General features: G+C 49.7%; 1 protein-coding gene and 2 pseudogenes across 1 annotated transcript; 1 reads left to right on the top strand and 2 right to left on the bottom strand.

Annotated features, from left to right (window-relative positions):
• Positions 1-4189: 4189 nt before the first annotated feature.
• On the top strand, positions 4190-5663 carry LOC120670373 (receptor-like protein 52). Its single transcript, XM_039950457.1, has one exon. The coding sequence runs from the start codon at positions 4200-4202 to the stop codon at positions 5514-5516; it is 1317 nt and encodes a 438-aa protein (XP_039806391.1). The 5' UTR covers positions 4190-4199; the 3' UTR covers positions 5517-5663.
• A 375-nt stretch (positions 5664-6038) lies between these two features.
• On the bottom strand, positions 6039-8369 carry LOC120671476 (annotated as a pseudogene).
• Positions 8370-9159: 790 nt separating this feature from the next.
• On the bottom strand, positions 9160-12642 carry LOC120671114 (annotated as a pseudogene).
• Between the last annotated feature and the right edge of the window lie 10705 nt (positions 12643-23347).

Genomic DNA, 23347 nt, shown 5'->3' with positions numbered 1-23347 from the left:
ACAAGCACCACGAACTCCCACACTTCACGCCACGGCGCCACAATTATTCCAGGATGCGCCCGGCCACCACTGCTCCTACAGCGCTAGACCGTGGTCGCCCAAGAAGGCAGAGATTATCAGGCTATTTACCACCGATCAGCTGGCAGCCTGCTGGCAGTTTCCCACCGATCTGTAGAAAATTGTAGCTGCTCTGGCCGTGTTTGGTTTGGGTTGAAAAAAATTTCGCTAAAACTTTGTCTCTTTATCACTGATTTAGAATATTAAATAAAATCTAATTGCAAAACCACCTCCAGAACTCCTGGTAAATTCGCGAGACCAATCTAATGGGGCCTTTGACCGCACGATTAGAGGATGGTAATGTAGCATTACTGTAGCAAATTATAGATTAATTACCGTCATTAGATTCGTCTCGAAAAGTTACACTCATCCGTGAAAATGTTTCGCAAATAAATTTCGTTTACTACTTCATGCATGCATTTGTCTTTTTATGAAAAAATTTTCGTGCCTCAACCAAACACGGCCCACTCCTGTCAGCTGGCAGCCTAGCACTTCACCGATCTGGAAAAACTTTGCAGTTTTCTCAAAACAAGTATTATAGCAGACTGTAAGCAAACTAAATGCTAGCGTGGAGGAGAGAGAGAGGAGAAGCGGGCTGTAAGGTTACAGCCGACTTCGACACAGTATTCAATAAATCTTGAGAGATAAATATGTGAGCCATATATTAATGATGAAGAACTAAATCACTATACGAGTAGGCTGAAAAGTAAACTACGAAAATCTTTACCGTCAGCAGCTGCCTAAATTATTAACCTTACTCTCATGCCCAAGAAATACAAAACACGTACGATGGCGACCGGAGCATCGGGGCATGGCACGGGATGCCAACGACGCGACACGAGCATGAGAAAGTGATCATGGCCCGTTCTACATTATGACCTCAAATCGACGATCCAAATGTTCACAGAAAATTCTCCAAAAATGGATGAAGACGAAGGATGTAGGTCCGTATAACTCCACGAAATTTCAAACCCAAATGAATTCTGTAGAGGAAGTACTGAAAAAAGAGAAATGTCCGTGGAGACGGACGATATTTGAAATACCATCCACCCGCGCTCTACATTGTAATTAAAATCGATGATCCAAATCTTCACCAAAAATTCCGAAAAAATGTACAGAGGTGGTGAATGTAGGTCCGCATTTCTCCACCAAATTTTGGCCCAAATAAATTTTGTAGAGGAAGGACAAAAACAAGAGAAATTTCCAGAGGGTGGAGGGGCTTCAAAATACCTTCCACCCCTGGTGGTGCCTGCATTCCGGCACCGGCGGGCGCAAACCACACCTGTCACGTGAGCATCTCTGTGAAAAGATGGGGGAAATTGTGCGTGAGGTGGTGGCCGGCGCCGCCACGCCGGAGAAGCTGCTGGTTGGGCAGGGACGCCGCGGCACCGTGACCGAGAGAGCTAGTGCCCCGACGGTGAGGGCGGCTGGCTCTGGCTGCCACCGCAGGCCGCGGCAGGCGTGATGGCGCGAGGCGTTCTGGCGGAGAGGCTGGCATGTTTCGGGAACAGGAAGGCGACGCGCGCCGGCGTACCCGTGGCTGTGGCTCGGTGGTCGGCGGGACACGGTGCCGGATGGGGGTCGCGCAGGCCGTGATGGCGAGGCGAGGCGGGAACCCGGGCGGCAGAAGTCGTCGGACACTCGGACTTGCCTCTTGATTGAATCTTCCGTCTCCTTTCTGAATCTGCGAATGACTGGAGCACTTGGGGCGATCACAGGTCAAGATGAGACTGGGCCGGGTCGACCCATTGGTTCACTGGCCCGATCAATAATAGCAAGATTAATGGGCCATCGGGTTGATCTTAAATGAGAAACAGTCTATTTAGAGTCGAAACATGTTGACCCGATGGGTGTATAGGGTCGATCCTTATTAGAACACCTCCCCCCGCGACCACATCCGTGCGCAGCTAGGCTCCTCCGCTTCGGCACGGAGGCGAGTGAGCAGGCGGCGGCGGGTGCGCCGTCCTCCCCACGGCAGCGGCAACTCGACAGCTCATCATCCCCTCCGACGGATCTTCCCTTCAGTAAGCTTCTCATCTCTCCTTTCTTTCCACTCTCCCCGTGTAGCCATCTCCGGCGTCATAATACGAGATGCTGGCCGGCACGAGGCCCATCCACTTGGCCCACGTCTCAAGTACTGCCTCAGCATGCCAGCTACAGTGATGCTACATTAATCATCCTCTAATCATACGGTCAAAGGTCTCATTAGATTTGTCTCGCGAAGTAGCGCAGAGTTGTGAAGTTAGTTTCGTAAACCATCTTTTTTTAGAGGGTGTTTGGGAGCACTCCACTCCATGTTTTTTAGCTCCACTCCAGAAAAGAATACCCAAACACCTCTACCGGCTCCACTCCACTCTACCAAAAATTGACTCCACTCCACCTTTTTTGTGGAGCTGGTGGAGTTGGGTGAAATTACCCACCATTGCCACTGATTACACAAAAAAATGTTTCAGCCAGGTCTATTTCGGTCAACATCCGTAGTCTTCTCCCATCGCACCCCACTGAGCCACTCCCGCCACCGGCCGGAGCTCCTTGCGCAGCCCGCCAGAGTTCAAAGCCGCGCCGCCGCCGCCCACGGGGCCCCTCCCGCCGCCCTCCAGAGCTCAGGGTCGCACTGCCACCGCCCACAGGGTCCCTCCCGCCGCAGACGAAGCTAGGGGTCGCGCTGCCGCCGCCCACCGGGGCACCTCCCGCCACCCTGCCATCGCCCGAGCTCGCGTCCCCGGCGCAGCCGGCCGTGGAGGTTGCCAGGGATGGCGCCGTGCGGATCCGGGTACGCCTTCCCAAGGCCGATGTCCACCCGCCGCCGCCCGAGCTTGGGGCCGCCTGCTGCAGCCCCTCCGGTCGCCGAGCCCGGGCGCGCAGCCTCCTCCCGCCGGGCTGTGCCGCTAGCGCCTCCTCCGCCGGCCGGGACACGCCGCCTTCGCCCGGATGGTCCCCACCATTCCAAATGGGTTTTGACCCGCAACTACCGATGAGGCCATGAGCAACTAGTACGGTAGTGTTTTAAGAAAGAGATCAGATTTTATTAAAATATAACCTCTTTTACAATTGAGACCTCGGCATAAAGTAACATTACATTGAACCACACTACTAGATCCTTATTCTTCATCTTTTTTGCTGCTTCAGAAAACTCCATTGCTATGGAACTTCATTAGATCCGACCACGAGAATTACAATTTCCACCAACAAAAGACTTCACAATTGTGGAGACCGCAAAAGAGACGCAGAATGCTCAATCACTTTAGAGAGCGAAGGCGCCGAAAGTTAATCAGTACGCGTAGACTCACGATGGAACAGAGACTTCGACTCCTTTGATAAAACGTAACCGTCCCCACCTGCGCTGCCTAACTTCGTGCGGCTATAATCATCTCGCTGTCGCTGCTCGCCCTCACGCCTCAAATTATAGGTGGCCAACCGGGCCGCACGGCACGGGCACGGCCCGAGCACGGCCGGCACGGGCACGCCCGGGCACGGCGGCTCCGCCGTGCCGTGCCGCGCAGTGCCGCCGTGCCGCCATCCCGGCCCAGGCACGACCCGGCGAGGGCGCCGGCGTGCCGTGCCGTGCCGTTAGGCACGCTAGCACGCCAGGCCGGGGGCGGCGGCGGTCTGCGTGGGAGCTGCGGCGGTGGCCGCTGGCCGGGGAGGTGAGGACAGGGGGCGACGGAGGCGGCCGGGTGCGGCGCGAGAGGGAGGCACGGCAGCGGGCCGGCGGCGCGGTGCGAGAGGGAGGCGCGGCGGCTGGCCGGCGGCGCGGTGCTAGAGGGCGAGAGAGAGGGGCGCGGAGAGGAGGATAGAGGCGTCGGGAGGTTGAGGGAGGGAGGCGGCGGCTGAAGGATGACGATGGAGCTGTGGCATGTGGGAATGAAAAATGATTTGATTTTATACCTAGGTTTGCAAATTGGGTCATCTCTGTTAGTGTTATCGGGCCGGCTTCGTGCCGGCCTATTAGTCGTGCCGTGCCCGTGCTAGTGCCGCGGGCTGGACCTGCGGCCCAGGCACTATATAGACCGTGCCTCGTGCCGGCACTGGCACTATGGTGTCGTGCCCGTGCCGTGCTAGTATCGTGCTTTTTCGAATCGTGCCCGTGCTGGCCCATCGGGTCTGGTCCATTTGGCCAACTATACCTCAAATTAAGAATAATGGCGCGACCCAACACCTGCTACCTCCCCGTCATCATCGTCTTATTCCTCCTGCTCGGTTGCAAGTGCAGATCCGATCACTCAGCCGCCGGCGACGGCGAGAAGCTGCTCGCCGCCAAGCACGACTGGGGCAACCCCCGGCAGCTCGTGTCGTGGGACCCCGTTGCCGCCGCCGACCACTGTAGCTGGAAAGGCGTCGTGTGCGCCGGCGGCGTCGGTGTTGTCACCGAGCTTTCTCTACAGGGTCTGAGCCTCACCGGGTCGGTGCCGGCGTCCGTGTGCGAGCTCAAGAACCTCCACCGCCTCGACCTCTCCTACAACAACCTCACCGGCGCCTTCCCTGCCGCCACGCTCTACGCCTGCGCCCAGCTCCGCTTCCTGGACATCTCCTTCAACTCCTTCACCGGGGTGCTCCCGGACCACGTCGACGCCTTGTCTCCGGTGATGGAGCATCTCAACCTCTCGAGCAACAGCTTCGGCGGCGTCGTGCCGGCCGCGGTGGCGCGGCTCCCGGCGCTCAAGTCCCTGTTGCTCGACAACAACCGCTTCACAGGCGCATACCCCGCGGCAGAGATAAGCGAGCTATCCGATCTTGAGGTGCTCACGCTGGCCTTCAACGCGTTTTCGCCTGCGCCCGCGCCGCCGGAGTTTGCCAAGCTGACGAAGCTGACCTATCTCTGGATGGAGAAAATCAACCTCATCGGGGAGATTCCGGAGGCGTACGCCAGCCTCACGGAGCTCACGGTGCTCGCCATGTCGTCGAACAATCTCACCGGTTCAATCCCAGCGTGGGTGTGGCATCTCCGGAAGCTTGAGTTCCTCTACCTGTACGCAAACGCCCTCTCCGGCGAGCTAACGCGCGACGTCACGGCGGTGAACTTGGTTGAGCTCGACGTGTCGACGAATCAGCTCACTGGAGAGATTCCTGAAGCCTTCGGCAAGCTCAGGAACCTGGAGGTGATGTTTCTCTACGAAAATCACTTCACCGGCGCAATTCCGGCGGGCATCGGGCTGCTGCCGCGGCTCGCAGACATCCGAATATTCATCAACTGGTTCTCCGGCGAACTACCAGCAGAGCTCGGAAAGCACTCCCCGCTGCGCGAACTCCAGGTGGCCAACAACAACCTCTCCGGCCCATTGCGGGAGACCCTCTGCGCTAACAGGAAGCTCACTGTTATCGCCGCCTTCAACAACAGCTTCTCTGGCAGCCTTCCGGCAAACCTAGGTAACTGCATCCTGCTGGACTACCTAGCGCTCGATGACAACCAGCTCAGCGGCACATTGCCGGCCGACATAAAGCAAGCTTTCCCGTCTTAAACACTTGTCACTGCGCGGCAACAGGATAACTGGTCCAATACCGTGGTAGATCATCATCATACTGCGGCTTCAATCAACTCATTCGGCTCGACCTTTGGCACAACTCATTCAGTCAACAAGGATCCAGATGTTTCAGCACACTGTCGATTATTATTTTTATATTTTATAAAGAAGAATATAAGCTCATCGGACTCTATCTTGAAATATAAGACATTCTAATATTTTTGTAGAGTCAAAGTTTTTCAAGTTTCATCAAATTTTTAGAAAGAATCATAAAAATTTATGGCACCAAACAGATATATTATAAAAATATATTTAATAAAAAAATATAATGGTACATATTTGATATCATAAGCTTTATTATAAATTTGATCAAACTTGAAAAAATTTTGACTCTCCAAAAAAGTTGAAATGCCTTATATTTCGAAACGAAGGGAGTACATTCCAATAAAAAACCAAAGGGTCAACCAACAAAAACAGAGCTGTAACTTTTTGTAAAAAAAATAAGTTGTACAACGGAGCTGATAATGGCAGTGCTGACTGCTGCCAGCAGGTAGCAAGAAAATTTTACTGTAGCTGTTGCTTGCTGCAGTCACAGGCTGAACTAGGGCTGGCAAAAGAAGCAACAGTTTTTGGGCTGTGGGAGCCATTTTCATTTTCGTGGCCTTAGTTGACCAATGTAGCCCAACATAGGCCCATGGCAACAACCCCACCAGACCACAAAAGCTTGGTACAGACGGAGCTACAACTATATTCCAATGCCAGCTCGACGAACGAACACGACTGCCGCCGTCACTCCTCACCGGCAGCCACCGCCGGCGCGCCCTCATCGGCGGCGAGAGCCGGCATGGGGTCGAACCTGGCCTTGACGGTGCAGAAGAGCGGGTGCTTCCTCGGCAGCGTGAGCCCGGGGCCCTCCTCCATGTCCACGGGCGCGCCACCCACGGGCGCCCACTCGAAGCACTGCACCATGGCGGCAAGCGCCGCCTGCACCACCAGCATGGCCAGCGACGCGCCGGGGCAGATCCGCCGCCCGGACCCGAACGGCAGCAGGTGGAAGTGCTGCCCGCGCACGTCCATCCCGGCGTTCTCCCCCTCCAGGAACCGCTCCGGCCGGAACGCCAGCGGGTCGGGGCCCCAGCTCGCCGGGTCGCGCCCGATCGCCCACACGTTGACGAACACCGTCGCGCCGCCGGGGACGTCGTAGCCGGACACCTTGCAGGGCTCCAGGGAGCGGCGCACCACCAGCGGGCCCGTCGGGTGGAGCCGGAGCGTCTCCTTGGCGACGGCCTGCAGGTAGGGGAGGTTGGGGACACTCGTCGGCGAGCCGGGACGCGCCCACGACGGCGTCCAGCTCCGCCTGCGCGCGCCGGAGGACGGACGGGTTGTTGATCAGCTCCGACAGCGCCCACTCCAGCGTGATCGTCGTCGTGTCCGTGCCGGCAGCGAAGATGTCCTGCAGAAAAAAATGGTGCAGGTAATACATGGTTAAAACTTAAAAGTGTCATCAAATGATGATCTACCTGCTTTCCACTTGGAAATGAACTTGATAGCCAAACTTTTTTACATGGAGTGAAACGATGTTCAAATTTGATAAAATTTACCAAAATTGTAGCCAGATATATAGTAACCTCTATTTTTTAAAAAAAAAAGATACAAAAAGAACCTTTTTTCTACTTCTAGAAATAGCTAGTTCTCTGATGTTAGCGTAGAGTCGTTGGATACTTGGATACATTGTTCCCATCAATCACATGGAAGGAACTATTTTTCTTGGTTTTTCACTTGACCCGATGCTTGATTGGATCTACGCAGCAGTCTGACATTTACGAAATATATACTCCTATATCGTTGCACTAAATAATAATAATAATACTATCACTATCAGTAGAACAATACAAGAAGAAGGAATTAAAAATAATCGCCATGGCCGTACCAGCATGAACGCCTTGATGTTATCCCTGGTGAGCCGCATCTCGGCGGCTTCGTCCTCGTGCATGTCGAAGAGCATGTCCAGCACGTCCCTGGCGCCCTCTCTCTCGCCGCCGCCGCCGCCTCTCGGCGTCCCTCGCCGTCAGGACTCAGGATCCGCTCCATCATGGCGTCGAACTTGCGGTGCACGGCGTCGACGCGCTTCCCGAGGCCCTGCACGTCCCAATGCTTGAACACGACGATGTAGTCCTGCAGGTTGAACGTGCCGGTGAGCTCGGCGGTCTCGGCGACCACGGCGCGCATCTCCTCCGTGTCGACGTCGTCCCCGGTCCACCGCCGGCTCATCACCATCCGGGAGACGACGTCGCCCGTGAGGCCCATGAGCGCGGCGTCCACGTCGACGGCGGCGCCGGCGCCGGCCGCCGCGCTCCGCGCCAGCGCCGCCACGAGGCGGGCCACCTCCTCGCTGCGGACGTGGCGGAGGCGGTCCAGGGTGCGCCCGGCCAGGAGCTCGTGCACGCACGCGCGCTTCATGAAGCGCCAGTAGGGCCCGTACGCCGAGAAGGAGAAGTCCTGCCCGCCGTACGTCAGGCGGTGCACCGCCGCCGGCTTGGGGCGGTCCAGGAACGCGGCCTCGTGGGTCTTGAGCACCTCGCGGGCGGCGTCCGGGGAGCAGGCGGCGACGGCGGGCACGGAGCCCAGCCGGAGGTAGAGGAGCGGGCCGTGGCGCGCCGCCAGGCGGTGCAGCGCCTGGTGCGGGAGCGGGGCGAGGAGGTGGAGGTGGCCCAGGAAGGGCAGCGCCAGCGGGCTCGGCGGGAGGCGGAGGCCGCTGCCGCGGCGGAGCAGCGCGTAGAGGACGGCGGTGAGGCCGGCGAGGAGGAGGAGGGCGGGGGCGAGGAGGTCTCGTGCGGCGGCCACTTCCATGGTGGCTGGCTGGCTGGCTGCTCTGCTTCGGAGTTGACCGGTGATCAGCTCTGCGCTCTGCGCTTGTGCGGCGTCGCTGCTCTGCTCGCATGGGTTTTTATATATACGCATATATGCTAGTGAGATATTGGTTGGGTAGGGTAGCATTTTGGAGACAGGCCGGTGATTACATTACACTAGAAATGGCCGCGGCGTTGCCGCGTGGGGCCAGTGGACGGGTCGGTGTTGCACATTTGTTGTTTCGCTGGCATAAATATATCTATCGCATAGTGTAGTTGGGGGTTTGGAGTCTATTGCTGTTTATATACTTGTCTTTCAGGTGGACTAAAACTTTTTTTCTAAAAATTAAAGAACAGACGCTATGGTTATGGATCACCAACAAATCCAAGTAAACATTTTAGTTTCTTCCTATATTTAGTTTTCGAGTAAGATTAGTGTATTAGTGCTCATTAGTTTCATACAGGTCGTAGGCCAAGCCAAAATCTTGTGCTATGTACAGTATTTGGGTATTAGCATTAGTATTTTTTTAAAAAAAATTGCATCAGTATCACTAGTTAGGGACAAGTGTGCCACTGTGCCTCCTCCTTAATATTGGGCCGTCCTTTTATGTCTGTAAACCACACATGGTGGTCACAAAAAATTACGAAATGAAAATGACACGACTTAGGTTTGTACTTAAACACACAGCCAGTGACTACTTCGAAAACGCTGCAAAGCATAGATATTAAACAAATTCGCGTGCTCTACATAAACATCGTCAATCCAAATATGAACAGAAACTACCAGTGGATAACGCAAAGGGCAGGACGAAATTAAGTTAGCTTAACCAGGCTGAGATTGTATTCAGCACACATGGTCATCCACTCATTCCTGCACCAATCTACACCGCCTCTCTGAGTTTACAGGCTACGATGAGCACCCTCCATAATTCTGGGATATCAGTCATCCAGCAAGTCCAAACTTGCAAAGGTTACAGTGCGCAGCTGCATTACAGGAAATCAACAACACGCTATGTTTGTTTAACCATCTCAAAAGACCGGAGTGGCTCAATGATTAAGCAGCATATGTAATTTCCCCGCCTATTTCACTGCCTGAACCACCATCTCTGGATCGCAGAAATGGGTGTCTGGAGGAATGGGCAATAGCGGTGGATGTATGGATTTACAATCCTCCCTATTTTCGCCCAGGCGCTCTGGTGATAACTGGATGTCACTGGAGCATGGTACATCAGCTTCAACACCTGCACATTATACAACCATGTGGAAGACACCAGTAAGTGATGCAATAAAAAATGCAGCGGGTGCTGACTGTTGATATAAGTAGCTTAGAAAGGAGCAGCAATGCACCTGAAAGCTGATAGCTAAATAATAACCTACTTGCTATTGCCAACCAGATGGTAACCAGTTGTTGATGGACAAAAAGCAGGGCAGAAGATATATATATTGAATTTCTTGGATTAGAATGATACAGAAAACAATGTAAATCACTACATATGGCCTAAGGTACACAGAGGTTAGGAATTATTACATGCAGTGAAACAGCACAGGTGACATCGTACTAATCCCTCAGCTATCCAGTGCATGGAAATAAGAGATGAAATGCAAAAAGGGAAGGCTGAATGTTTGGAGGATAACTCACCTGCCAGTACATGAACGTCTGAATTATGCTACGGTGCCACCTGCAACATTAAAAAAAAGTACAAGTCAAAATCTGCAATTATTCAGACAAAATTAAAATTTCAGAATTATCTGGATAACTGAATAAACGTACGAGAACAATGATATGATCAGGAGAAAGCCCAAGGCGATTTCAGCATTTGAACTAAGGAGGCTCAGTGTAGTATTGTTTGTCTCTACCCAAAGACAAGGTTCTTCCAAGTATCTCCTGAAAAAGAAATCAATACAGCATTGAGAAATGGACACTGGGTACCGGTTGCGACTTGTGAGGATACAGAAACAAACTTCACAGCTAGTGGAGCATGCAGTTACCTGTAGAAAGAGGATCGAGCGAAATTACGCCTTAGGAATCTGGCTACATGATCAAGTGCCCAGCAGAGCACAGGTAGTGCAGCAACTGTTACAAATATAAAATTATAAGCAGAAGCATAAAGAAACAAAAAGGAGATATCAGGGTCACGAACTTGCAAGAGAAAAAGTGCATCTTACTCTTTAAGTGCAATTGAGATGTGAAGAGCATAGAAGAGAACATTAAATGGATAAAATCCTTAACCAAGCCTGAATTGCTGGCATGTTCCATGCTCTTGGTTTCTTTACACAAAAAGGAACATCTGATCAAAGTCCCTCCAGGTAAAAAAAATATTCATTCTTCAGATAGGCAGGCACTTACCCCATAAGTACTGTATAGAGAATATCCCGAGGATAATATTGTTCCCAATAATGAAAGTTTGCAAGTTCTGTCAGCAAGGTGTTTTGGAAGAATTGGAAGCATTCCAAGACCAGCAACTACAAGTACCTGAAAATAAAAATTTGATCACGCCCAAGTATATGGCACGTGCAAGGTTAATGTCCAAAAAAGAGTAGCAGGACCAAGATACCAAAAATAAATAAAAACGTGACAGGTTGATGGCTCAGAGATTGATGCCATGTCCACAAGGATTACTGAAATAGGCGAAATTATAGAATCAAACAGAACAATGGAACATCTTCTACGGTTCTACCAGCAGGTCTTTTAGGCATACATAAAAATCCGTTACCAAAAAGGAAAGGTGGCTTATTGCTTACCCAGGCATTGATGGAGAAATGTATAGTCCGTGCATCAAACCGTAAAGGGTTGACAGCACTATCCGTTTGTGTTGGCGGTGGCCGCGGTGGTGCTGACCTCGAAGTAGATCCTGCACTTGAAATGGACTCAGCTAACAGATAGATGTGAATGATGGATCCTATGGTCAGTAAAAAGCTCAAAAAGTACATGCTTTACCTGAGTTACGAGCCCTGAGATTCTCATTGGATGGCGATGATGAAGACCTTACATCTGGCCTGTTCTGTTGAGTGGAACCGGTGAATGACATTGGCTCAACCACCAGATCACGGTCCTGTGAAAATAAAAGAAGAAATAAAATGCATGAACCACTGTATTGATTCATTCTTTAGTGTCACACAAGTGGTAATATTAACTAAAATGATAAGCAAACACAATGGCAAGAATTTGTTTTCTCATTTTGTTAGCTTTATGTACAAACAAGCTTCTTCTATGGCTCTGCCTGCATGGTTGTATAAGAATATCCTGATTGAACTCATAGATGGCTTGTATATACAGCATAAACTAAGAAAGTAAGAATGGACATGTTGCACATCCGTCATCAGGAATAAAAAAACTTGAAGGAGATGAAGTTCAAGTTTCAAAATGCTTGCTAGACTGTCTGTAACAGGACGAACAAATTACTGGAAACCTAGTTGTGGCACCAAGTTCATTGCACATCATAGCTTACTATCAAGTGGAAATAACATCCAGGGTTCGAAGCAAGGAATGCATCGAAACGAACATGTGGCCTTCAAGGAAGGACATCCTACATTAAGCAATCAGGTCGCAACGGGCATCCCATCTGCAATACTGCCGTCGCCAGTGAAGCAAGCAGCGTGCCGCGGCAGATCCTAGTTCCTAGTACCGAACAAGCTCCATTCAACAAGCTTAAACAACCTCAGCATATGTACCCAGAACGACCGCGCTTCCGTACGGAAAGCGCGTCAGATCCTACTAGTACCCAACGCGGACGGACGGACGGCTAGAGGAACAGCGGCAGCAGGGGAAGGAATTGAGGAATCGAAGCTAGGAGAGGAGAGCCGTGGGCAAGGGCGATGGCAGCAGGCAGCAGGCAGCAGCTATCGAGTGGGTCGGTGGGTACTCACGATGTATCGATGGTAGAACTTGCACTTGTAGTGATCGATGACGTCGGGGCGGGAGGCGAGGTTCGGCGGCACGAGGATGTTGGACCAGTAGCCGGACCAGCGCGCGTCACCCTCGTAGTCGTACGCCGCCGCCGCCGCCCGCTTCTGCGCCTGCTCCGCGTCCGCCCCGGACCCCGCCATCGCCGGGGCTGGAGCGCCTGGGGTTGGGGTTTTCGCCCACAATCCTGCCTGCGCTGGGGTCGTCGTGGCCGCTGGCGCGCTCCCACAAGTGCCGGGCTGCCGGGACGGCCGTGAACACCGCGCTCGCGGCGCCCGCACCCCAGGCCGCCGCACCCCTGCCCGCGCCCGGAGGACAAGGGGGAGGCGGCGGAGAGGCCGGAGTCGCCCACGAGCGGGTTCGGGACTATCTGGTTGATAGCTTAACGGGTGAGTGGCCCGCTATGACCCGATCGGACGGCACATATTGTGTCTTGGCTGGATTCGACGGCTCGAAGGTTAGCGGGTGACGTGGCCCGATCCACTGCCCGTCTTTTGGTGCGTGAATCGTATTGTAAGATGCCGACAGCAGAATCAGATGCCTTGACCTCTTCTTCACCCGGAGGCCGGAGCCCAACAAACACACGGCAGACACAAGGGATGAGGACCCTGTTGCAGTTGGCATGTGGGATCGATCAATTCCTGTAAGAAACTTGCGCCGTGTTTAGTTTCGTTGTAAAAAAAATTTCAAAGAAATCTTACTAATTTGAAGTACTAAATGAAATCTATTTATAATTTTTTTTACATAGATGGATTGTAAATCGCGAGACGAATCTAATGATGCTAATTAATCCATGATTAATCAATAATTAGTGGATGGTTACTGTAGCATTACTGTTGCAAATCATGAATTAAGTAGGCTCATTAGATTCGTTTCGCGATTTACAGCACATCTATGCAAAAAATTTTGTAAATAGACTTCATTTAATACTCTATACATGTGTCGAAACATTCGATGTGACTTTTTTTTGCATTTACCGGGGTCCGATCGCCTCGGTATTGCTTTCACACGCCCTCCTAGATTCCATGCAGCTCGAATATGTGGAGCTCCACGCTTACAGGTAGGATAAACTATAGCCGGGGTTTCTGAACCAGAAGTAGGTTGCTTCTTCTTACGTGGGACGGTCGTAATGAAAATCAGCTTATTCCGGTGCGCTGTTTTTGGAGCAATATATAGTTGATGTTTGCAAATCTTGTATGAAGAGCACCGATGGAGATGGCTGCTAGTACGCAGGATAAGGGAATCGAATGTGGCGGTCGCATGACTTGCGGGAAATCGGTCCATTTCTAAATATCTTGCGCTATGTTCTATCTCGATTTGTCTCCTTACATCATCATAGATAAATTTCTACTCCCTCATTTCAAAATTTAAGTCGTTTTGATTTTCCTAGATTCATAAATTTTACTATATATACATCACGAAAGAAGTATTCCCTAAGCACTGGCGGAGCGTGACCAAATAATCAGAGGGGGCCCGTCTGTGTTAATTGAGTTCCTAAGCTAATGAATAGTGTCAAATTACTGTTTAATTAGTGTAGATTTTGCATAGCAGGGGGGGCATGGCCCTCTATGGCCATAACGACGCTCCGCCACTGTCCCTAAGGAGTAAATATGTGAAAGGCCGGGCGGCCGGTTGGCTAGCCCGGTCCGGTAGCGTCGTGCTCTCAGCAGGTTTTGAGTTCGAATCTCATCAGAAGCGAATTTCAGGCTGCTAAGAGAAAAAAAACCCTCGTTGTGCTCGTCGGAAGGTTTGGCCCTCACGGGCATGGGTCAGGGTTCGGGGAGTTTCTCTATCCAGTTAAACCGGTTAGGCTTCCTCTTAATGAAAAACGGTGGGGCCGTTTCACACCCGGGTAGAGTTTTTTTTTAAGGAGTAGGGGGGGGTTGAGTATAGTAGTATTACTATGACTCAAGGACTGGAACTTGCACCGGGGACTCGGTTTTTGTCAGTAGTTCATATGCTAATATCTTGACCGGGTGATTTCAACCATCGCGTCGTAATCTCTACGGAGTATCTTGTTTCTCCGAGTGAGAGGCCGGCCGGCACGGCAGGCGGGAGGTGTAAAATAACATGCATCCGAAAGGTACTTACCTGGACTACATGCTTGTTTTCTTTCCATCGTTCCATGGGAAAACCTCATGTGTGTTGGAGGAAGGCACACCATGGATGGATGAGATCCACTTGCGTCGCCGCGCCCTCGCAGGTGGAGCGGCCGAGGGCTCCGATCCATCGCTAGCTTCTCGCCTGCTTCAGCCTTCAAGGGCTATCGATTGATTCCCATGCCGCATTTTTTAAAAAACAAAGAAATTTTATTGATTTCAAGAAGGATGCATCAAGCTAATACATTATCTTCAAAATTTTTGAGCCCCTGCCCAAAGTTGACACACCCTACACAAGTTTGACAAAAATCCTGATACACTAATGATTGTCGATACTAAGACTAGACCACCATCCATGTGCTCGGGCAAAAAAAATTCATTGGCCATCTATGCAAAAAAAAAGAGAGATGCCGCTGCAGGAATATCCTGTGAAGTATGCCGCTGAAAGATAGCCCATGTACAGAGCCAGTATGTAGTCGAGAAAATAACTTGCAAAAAAGAAGATTGCTTGTTATAAAAAATCACTGTGTTTCTGCAAAGCCAAACAGATCAACACAAAGTTGTCACACCCACAAAGACTAGTGGTTTTAAATTTTTTGGTAATCCATTTAGCCAACTCCCAAATAGTTTGGTTATGCCTCAAGCGGCATAGATTGAAGCCCATACCATTCGTGTGAATCGGCAGTCAAAAAACAGATACTGTATCGTTTCATTTTCACAATAAAAACAACATTTTCATTTTTCACAATAAAAACAACATTTTCATGACAGAAGCAGCACCGTTGATTTTTTGCCAGTTTTATTTAGCTAGATTATCTTTTGTAAGAATGGCACCTCATCTAAGATACCACACAAAAAAATTATCTTGAGTTTGAGTGGGGTTTCGAGTTCCTATGCCGCATGGATGCTTGCATTCGACTGGATCGATGGCGTGGCGTGCATCGCGTGGGAATCCTTATGACTTATGAGCAATGGATGGATCATAAATAACTATAAACGGGATTAAAGAATGGATCTTTCCGTTTGAGTTGGAGATCTGCATCGTCCTTGCTAGATCCTATCCCATTTTCAAACGGGGCTGGCTTGAAAAGGGGGACAATGTGTGGAGATGGATTTGTGATAGATGTGAGTATGTGACCACGCATTAGATAGATCATCATGTGGCTAGTCTTGTCACACATTTGAGTTTTACACTTGGACTTTGTTTAGTTGCGCCCGTAAATTTTTTGAAATGGAATCTTTGCATATTTAAAATATTAAATATAGACTAATTATAAAACTAATTACAGAACTCGTCTGTAAACTACGAGACGAATCTAATAAGTCTAATTAATATATCACTAGAGCATGTGCACTGTAGCAATTACTATGGCAATTTAGTGTTTAATCATAGTCTAATTAGACTCATTAGATTCGTCTCGCAATTTATAAGCAAACTATGCAATTTGTTTTTTATTTCATCTAGATTTAATACTTTATGCATGTAATATTCTCTTTCGATGTGATAGATTTGGAATTTGGAATTTTGCAATTAAACAAGAGCTTGTTTTGGCCAATTCCTGGCTAGTCTTGTCAGTATGGATCGTTTTTTTTGTTGGTCTAAAATACCAGAGTTCAATCATCATGTGGCTATGGATTGCTGAGAGTATATTTAGGCCATGTTTAGTTCGAACGCAAAAAAATTTTGCGATGAAATCTTACTAATTTAAAGTACTAAATGAAGTCTATTTATAAAACTTTTTGCACAGATGGCTTGTAAATCGTGAGACGAATCTAATGATGATAATTAATTCATGATTAATCAATAATTTGCGGATGGTTACTGCAGCATCATTGTTGTAAAATATGGATTAAGTAGGCTCATTAGATTCGTCTCGCGATTTACAGTCCATCCATGCAAAAAATTTTGTAAATAGACTTCATTTGGTACTCCATGTATGTGTCGAAATATTTGATGTGATGTTTTTTTTGTGTTTACAGGTTTATAGGGTGGAAACTAAATATGGCCTTATTTCGGGGGCTCCTATTCATCTACCGGAAGATGTGGATGTACCTATCACACAGCCCACCACGGCCCATAATTGCTCAGCAGTCAACATCATCGCTCAGCCAACAACGCAAGGTCTGTATTGGCATGCATCATACATACACAGGTCCACAACAGTCAACAAAACACAACGTGCCATAGTCAGCTTATGTCGATGGTCAGATATACTTTTTATCTTTTCTTTTAATCTATATTAGTATTTTGTTTGTTCCTAAAATAGTATAGCCAACATTTATTTAAACTCAGTTCAACAATTTCAATAAACTGATTCAACATTTTATGTGAAAATGTTGAAATAGTAAATAGAAAATGTTGAATTAGTGCGTTCAAAATGTTGATTGTTAAAAAAGATAAAATATATTGATATTGGATCTTATTTTGTTGCATAAAATCTAAGTAACATCATGGTTCAAACGTAATCTAAAACGCATTTATGATTTGAAAGAAATATAAGATCAAAGTCTCACGGCGAAAAAAAATCAATCGAGTACCCCTCCCACATCAGCCATCCCCGACTCTGACATCTGTCCCCAAGCCAGCCATGCGCTGAGCGGCTGTCCACGAGCTCTCATCTTATCCCTTCTTTTTTCTCTGCACGAATCTCAAACACTGGAAGATGACTAACAAATAATCTTCTAGAAGATATATAGGAACCGGCTCTTATTTCTCCCATCCACATGCAATGCAACCATGGAGTTTGGGCCTGCAGCCGGCGGCCGGCGGATGCAACAGCTCTCGACTGTCGTAGCCCAGGAAGCTGTTCAGGAGCGCGTACGCCACCTGCGGATTCGGCCCAGCAGACAACTCGAGGCCGCGCGAGCTCCGAAGATCCTGGCGACTGACCACACGAGCAGGTCCACGTGGACGTGGCCGCCGCATCACCCACTAGGCCACTAGCCCACTACCCCTCCGAGCGTGCACGCCTGCAAGGGGATCGATCGGGGGCGCCCGCGCCGCGCCGCCTCGCCGTACTTTTTTCAATTTAGCTTTTTTTCGAAATATTTTCACATTTAGGTTTTTTTCAAACGATTTACATTTCTGGACCCTAGAACGTGGCGCCTAGGTAACACAGCTCAGCGCCACAGGTCGTGGCGCCGAGGTGCCGGCACCGCTCCAGCGTGGAACCTAGCGTGGCGCCCACGTGGCGGGGGCTCAGCGCCACATATTTTGGCACCGACCTACAATATACACCCCTAGCCCGCTTTCTGGCCCCCTCGTCCGCTCGTTGCGCCGCAATCCCGCCCTCTGCGCCGCCGCCGTCGGCTGCCGTCGCCGCCATCTCGGCCGTCCGCCGTCGCCGTCACCGTCCGCGCCGCCGTCCCCGCCCCGTCCGTAACCCCCCCCCTGTCCGCCCGCTGCGGCGCCGCCGCCGCCGCCGACCCCGTCACCTGGTCGCGGAGCGGGACCGAGGCGCTCGGCCCTGCGGCCGCCTCGTGGGGCGGGCGCGACGCTAGGGGCAGGTTGGGGGCGATCCGGCGGCGTCCGCGGTGCCCTGCCCGGCCAGGCCCTGTCGTCCACCCTCCCGGCGACCCTCAACGGAAATTTTGTTTACTTAATTTCGATTATTTATGATTTTGTAGACAATGTTAGTTAGGAAATTAAAGTTAGCAATATAGAAAATTTAGTACGTACAATATTGAAACTTTAGTTAGTGCAATATAGTTAGGAATATAGAAATTTTAGTTAGTACATTATAGGTAGCATTTTAGAATATTTAATTAGCACTATAATTAGGAAGTTAGCAATTTAGCTATGAAGTTATAGAATGTAGTTAGAACTATATTTTTTGGATTACGTACCGGTAATATTTTTTGTGTTGTGTGTATACAATCTAGATGGAGAATGTAGTCACCTTGTACCATGGAGGAAGTGTGAAGTTAGATCGGTTTAGCAATGTCGATTTTATTGGAATGGAAATGGTCCCTTTGATATTTGATTCGCGGCCGACATTTAGTGAGCTGACTGCAAGAGTTCGAGATGAGCTTGAATGGAATTCACATGAGGAAGCAGTCCCAATTGGAGGGGTTTTTCAGTATGGTAAAATGGGTCAAGTTTACTATAGGCAGCTGCTAAAAATTGCGTCAGAGGTTCAATGGGAGAAGTTTGTCAAGGCGGTTAAAAATAATGAAATTCCAGGATTGGATGTGGTTGTCCGGAAGATGAAAACCGATCCACGTCCTCTTGTATGCTCTCCCCCTCGCAATTGGAGTTCACCGTGTCGTGAGATTTTCCCAGCACAAGACATTCCTGCACCTTATGACCCTCCACCAATCGTAGACCATGGAACACATATGCTAGGTGGTTGCAAGAGTATGCTGTGAAACGTAAGAGGCCGTTCAAGGTTACTCACTCATATGTTGAGCGGCAGTACACAGTTGTTTGTGAGAAGAATGATTGCAATTGGAGGGTATGTGCTCGGAAGCAAAAAGGCCACCGGAAAGTTCAAGATCACCAAAGTTGTAGGGGAACACACATGTTTAGAGAAAGAATTGCATACGAGGCATCGACAGTTGACCTCTACCCTTATAGCTAGCAGGCTGATAGCAATACTGACATTGACCTACAGCGACTAGCACGTAGGCTACGTCGTGCTGCCGCTCGTTGTGGCTGTAGGTCTATGACTGGGACAGACGCCATCGACACGGCGATACGACACCAGTGCTGGCCACGGTTCTTCTTCGCGCCAAGGTGCACAGTCGGGTGCACACATCGTCGCTGTCTACACGGTCTACTTTCTCGGTGAGCGGTAGCGACGATGCAGAGGACCAGGCCGAGGAGATTGGACTGTCCCAGATGCCGGACACTCCTTCCATGTAGACATCACAGCCTCGAGCACGTAGGCGATGCCGTGCTCCTGATCAGTACACTCCAGGCATCCTAGTTGCATAATACACGTTACAACAATTACAACCTAAACCCTAAGTTCCTAAATTTCAAAAATACTCGTACAATACACCAAATGAAAACGCACAAATTTAGGAGGTGAGAGAGAATACCTTGCTCTTGACGATCTACAGATGAAATCAAAGTTTTCACAGTCAAATACGACGAATCCGAGGGTTGGGCGAGTTCAGGGGGAGAGAAAACCCGAGAAGGAAGGAAGAACAATGCAGGCACACTCGGGAAAGAGAAGAGGGCGCGGGGTAAAAGAAGCACAATCGGTGCCAAGATCCATGGCGCCATGACCTGTGGCGCTGAGCTCGGCGCCAAGATCTGTGACGCCGAGGTCCATGCCACGTCACGCCAGCGTGGATGCTTAGGGGGATCGGTGCCGACACCTCGGCGCCACGGGCTGTGGCGCCGAGATGTGTTACCTCGGTGCCACGATCCCTGGCGCCCAGTTCGAGAGTCCAGAAACATAAATCGTTTCAAAAAGACCTAAATGTGAAAATATTTCGAAAAAGAGGTAGATTGCAAAAGGTACAGCCGCCTCGCCCCGGCCGTGGATGGCCACGCGGCGCTCGATCCCTCACGGGCATGTCCGCAGCTCCGACACGCCCGTTCCTCTCGCTCGCCCCCTTCCACCACGTGCTGTCGTCTCCAGGTGACGCGCCACCCACCGTCCCGGGACGCCGGAGCTCTCGGCGCTGCGGGCTCGTGACGGGCGGCGGCGGCGGACGAGGACGGACGTTTGCCGGCTCACCTCCGCAGCAGCAGCGGATCGCGTCGAGACTCCCGAAGAAGAGCTTGTTTGGCAAAGCTGTATCTCATTTAAAAATAACGCTTCGGTTTCTCTAGCGGAATGACTTTTCTGGTGGAGTTAAAGTTGTTTAAAAAATATTTCGCAAAATAATTCCATCGTATTTCAATAAATGGATTGAAGATGACGAACCGATTATAGCTACGTTTTGTCCACCACCACCGTGAAAGCTGTTTTGAGCTTCACCACCAGCTTCTTACATGAAGCCACTTCAAAACCACCTTTTTAGCAGGACTTTGGCTGGAGCGGCTTTGAAGCTGCTTTTTTTTACTTGTGATCGTAACATTGACGGTTCGGTTCCGTTACATAAGTTTTCTACTCGACTTTCGATCATCATCGAACTTGGAGGTGACAATGAGCTCTACATTTTTCGTTCAAAAATAACAAGTGATCCTATGATTTAGAATTTGTCCAAAAAAAAAACAAGTGGTTTTACCTTTTTACCCTATTTGATAGGTGCATGTACCATGAACAACTAATTAGTGTTAGATATGACTAATAAACAGAGTAAATGTTAGGAGTCGCTCTGCTCTAAAAAAGAAATATTATGTGTCACACGTGTAACTGGTAATCAAATCATCATATAAGGTGGAATGATTTTTTTTGTTGCGGAATCTTTTTTTGTGTTCTGGAACAATTGAAAAATTGTTCCAAACAAAAAATATTATTCCAACAATAAATTTGATTGGATCACATGTAAATCGGTTTTATTGGGCTGCTTTTAAGCCCAAAATACGAAATCTAGACCGTAACTTGAGTTATCTCGAACACGACCCATAGATAGAGGCTAAGAGCATCTCCAGCAGTCCCTCTATTAGACCCCCTACTCTAAATTTAGAGGTTGGAGTCTAAAAAACTGACTCCAACAGGCCTTCTACTCAAGCCCCTAAAATGAAAAGGCCTCCAAATCTCTCCCTTCACCCCTTAGACCTGAGCGGTCTCTAAAGAGGCCTCCATCCGTGGGTCCCATCCAAATGCCTCTCTCTCTCTCCTAGGTGTGTGCTCCGGCCGCCCCTCCTGCCGGCGATGTGCGGGGTCGAGCTCCGACTAGCCCTGCTTCCAAATTCTGCTAGAGGCCGAGCTCTGGCTGCCCTTCGCGCACCAAGCTCCAGCTCCGTCCACCCCTCCCACCAGCGCTGCGCGAGCTTGAGATCTGGCCGCCCTCCCGTCACCGTCTTGCGCCTCGCGAGCTTGAGATCCGGCCGCCCTCCCGCCGGCGCTGCGCGCCTCACGAGCCGGCCGCCCCTCCCACAGGCTCCGCGCGAACCGGCCACTCCTCCCGCAGCGCCGCGCAAGCCCAAGCTTCGGCAACCCCTTCCTGCCCCGTCCTCCGTGCGCCAAGCCCGAGCTCCGGCCGAACTCTGGCTGCCCTCCATGCGTCGATGTGCCAGGCTCGAGCTCCGATCAGGGTTTACAAACCCGGTGGGAACCGGTCCGGTTTGGGCCGGTACCAAACCGGCCCAAATTCAAAATTCAAATTTGAATTAAAAAAAATCCCCAAAATATTCCTAAAAATACTTCAAGGTGCGACGAATCTAATGGTGCCAAATTTTCTAAAAAATTCGTTCGTTTAACATACTTTTCGGGCATTTAAAGTTAAATAAAAAAAGAAAAGGAAAAAAATGAGACGGCCCATTAAGACCCACTTGGTAAACCGGTCAAACCGGCCGGTATACCGTTCCAAACCGGTTACACATGCGATTTTAAATTTGGATTTGAATTCAAACCGGTCAAACCGGCCGGTAAACCGGTCTAACCGGCCAGTATACTGGTACGAACCGGTTGAACTGAGTTTTTTGAATTCAAATTTGAATTTGACCGGTTTCTACCGGTTTCCGGCCAAACCGGTCCGATATACCGGTACCGGACCCTGTTTGACCGGACCGGTCGGTTAATTAAACCATGGCTCCGACTGCCCCTCTCGTGCGATGCTTAGGCAATCGTGGTGCCCAGCTCCAGTGGGGAAGAGGAAGAAAAAAAAGGAGACATGACAATGACAAGTGGGCTCCACATGTTAGGAGGAAGTAGGGGCTGATATATACAGGCTCTTGCTGGAGTTAGAGGAAAAATTCAAGTCCTCAAAATATAGGAAGAGCCCCTACTTAACAAGTAGATAGTCTAGTTTGGAGAGTAGTGACTGAGATGCTCTTAACAAGATCATTTTACCTTACTACTAATCTATCATAAATTTTCTAGAATAATTTATTTTTTTAACAGATGAAGCAAGCGGTAAACTTACCATAGACCACTCCCATCTCGTTCAGTCCACCTTGCAGCAGGACACTCCAAGGTACAACGATAAAGGCTGTGTTTAGTTCCCAGTTTTGGAGTGCCAAAATACGCTGTAGCACACTGTAGCACTTTCATTTGTATTTGGTAATTATTGTCTAACCATTGATTAATTAGGCTCAAAACATTCGTCTCGCAAATTAGAATTAAACTGTACAATTAGTTTTTTGATTTTATCTATATTTAGTACTCCATACATACATGTACCACAAGTTTGATGTAATGGAATTTTTTTTTAATTTTGGACTTCGAAGGCAACTAAACACAGCCAAAGTTAAGCGTGCCCAAAAATATATTACCGACTATTTGTTTTGCTTGCGCAACTCGTACTACAAAAAGAATCTTCCATGTATGGAGTACTAAAAAAATTTATTTGCAAAACTTTTTCACAGATGGGTGCAACTTTTCGCGATGAATTTAATGACGTTAATTATTCATGATTGGCTAATTGTGCGGTCAAAATCCTCATTAGAAGTAGCACAGGGGTTGTGGAGTTAGATTTGTATACTACTTTTATTTAATATCTTTAATTAATGATTAAAATAAATTATATTATTCAGTGCTAGAAAAACCAAACGGGATCCAAATTCTTTCTCTGGTAGCCAGCGGAGGAAAAAAATCAGACCTTCCCTTAAAAAAAATCAGACCTAAAAGACCTGTCGAGGTCAGCCCCACACGGACGGTCACACCTCTGCCGTCATAAACCGGGCTTCTGACCGGCCCGGCCCGGCCCGCTTGATGAGCCTGGAGGAGGAGCTTGCAGCTTTACCACGCGGTCCGGTCCGGTCCACCACCACGCCCAGTGGCCCACTGCCGAAAATGGTAAAAGTCAACACCAGCAAAGTTTCACCGTCACGAGAACCGAGCTGACCTCGGGGGGCTAGCGGTGGCAGTGGCCACGCTGCCGGCGCGGGTTCGATTCCAGGAATCGCACCCGCGT

This window comes from Panicum virgatum, chromosome 4N (genome assembly GCF_016808335.1).
Source record: "Panicum virgatum strain AP13 chromosome 4N, P.virgatum_v5, whole genome shotgun sequence".
In the NCBI taxonomy this organism is placed as follows: Eukaryota; Viridiplantae; Streptophyta; class Magnoliopsida; order Poales; family Poaceae; genus Panicum; species Panicum virgatum.
The sequence above is the reverse complement of the archived record's forward strand: the minus strand, read 5'-3'. Positions and strand labels throughout refer to the sequence as shown.

Excerpts from the sequence above, each read along its gene's own strand:
- LOC120670373 (XM_039950457.1), top strand. The coding sequence starts at position 4,200 with ATGGCGCGACCCAACACCTGCTACCTCCCCGTCATCATCGTCTTATTC.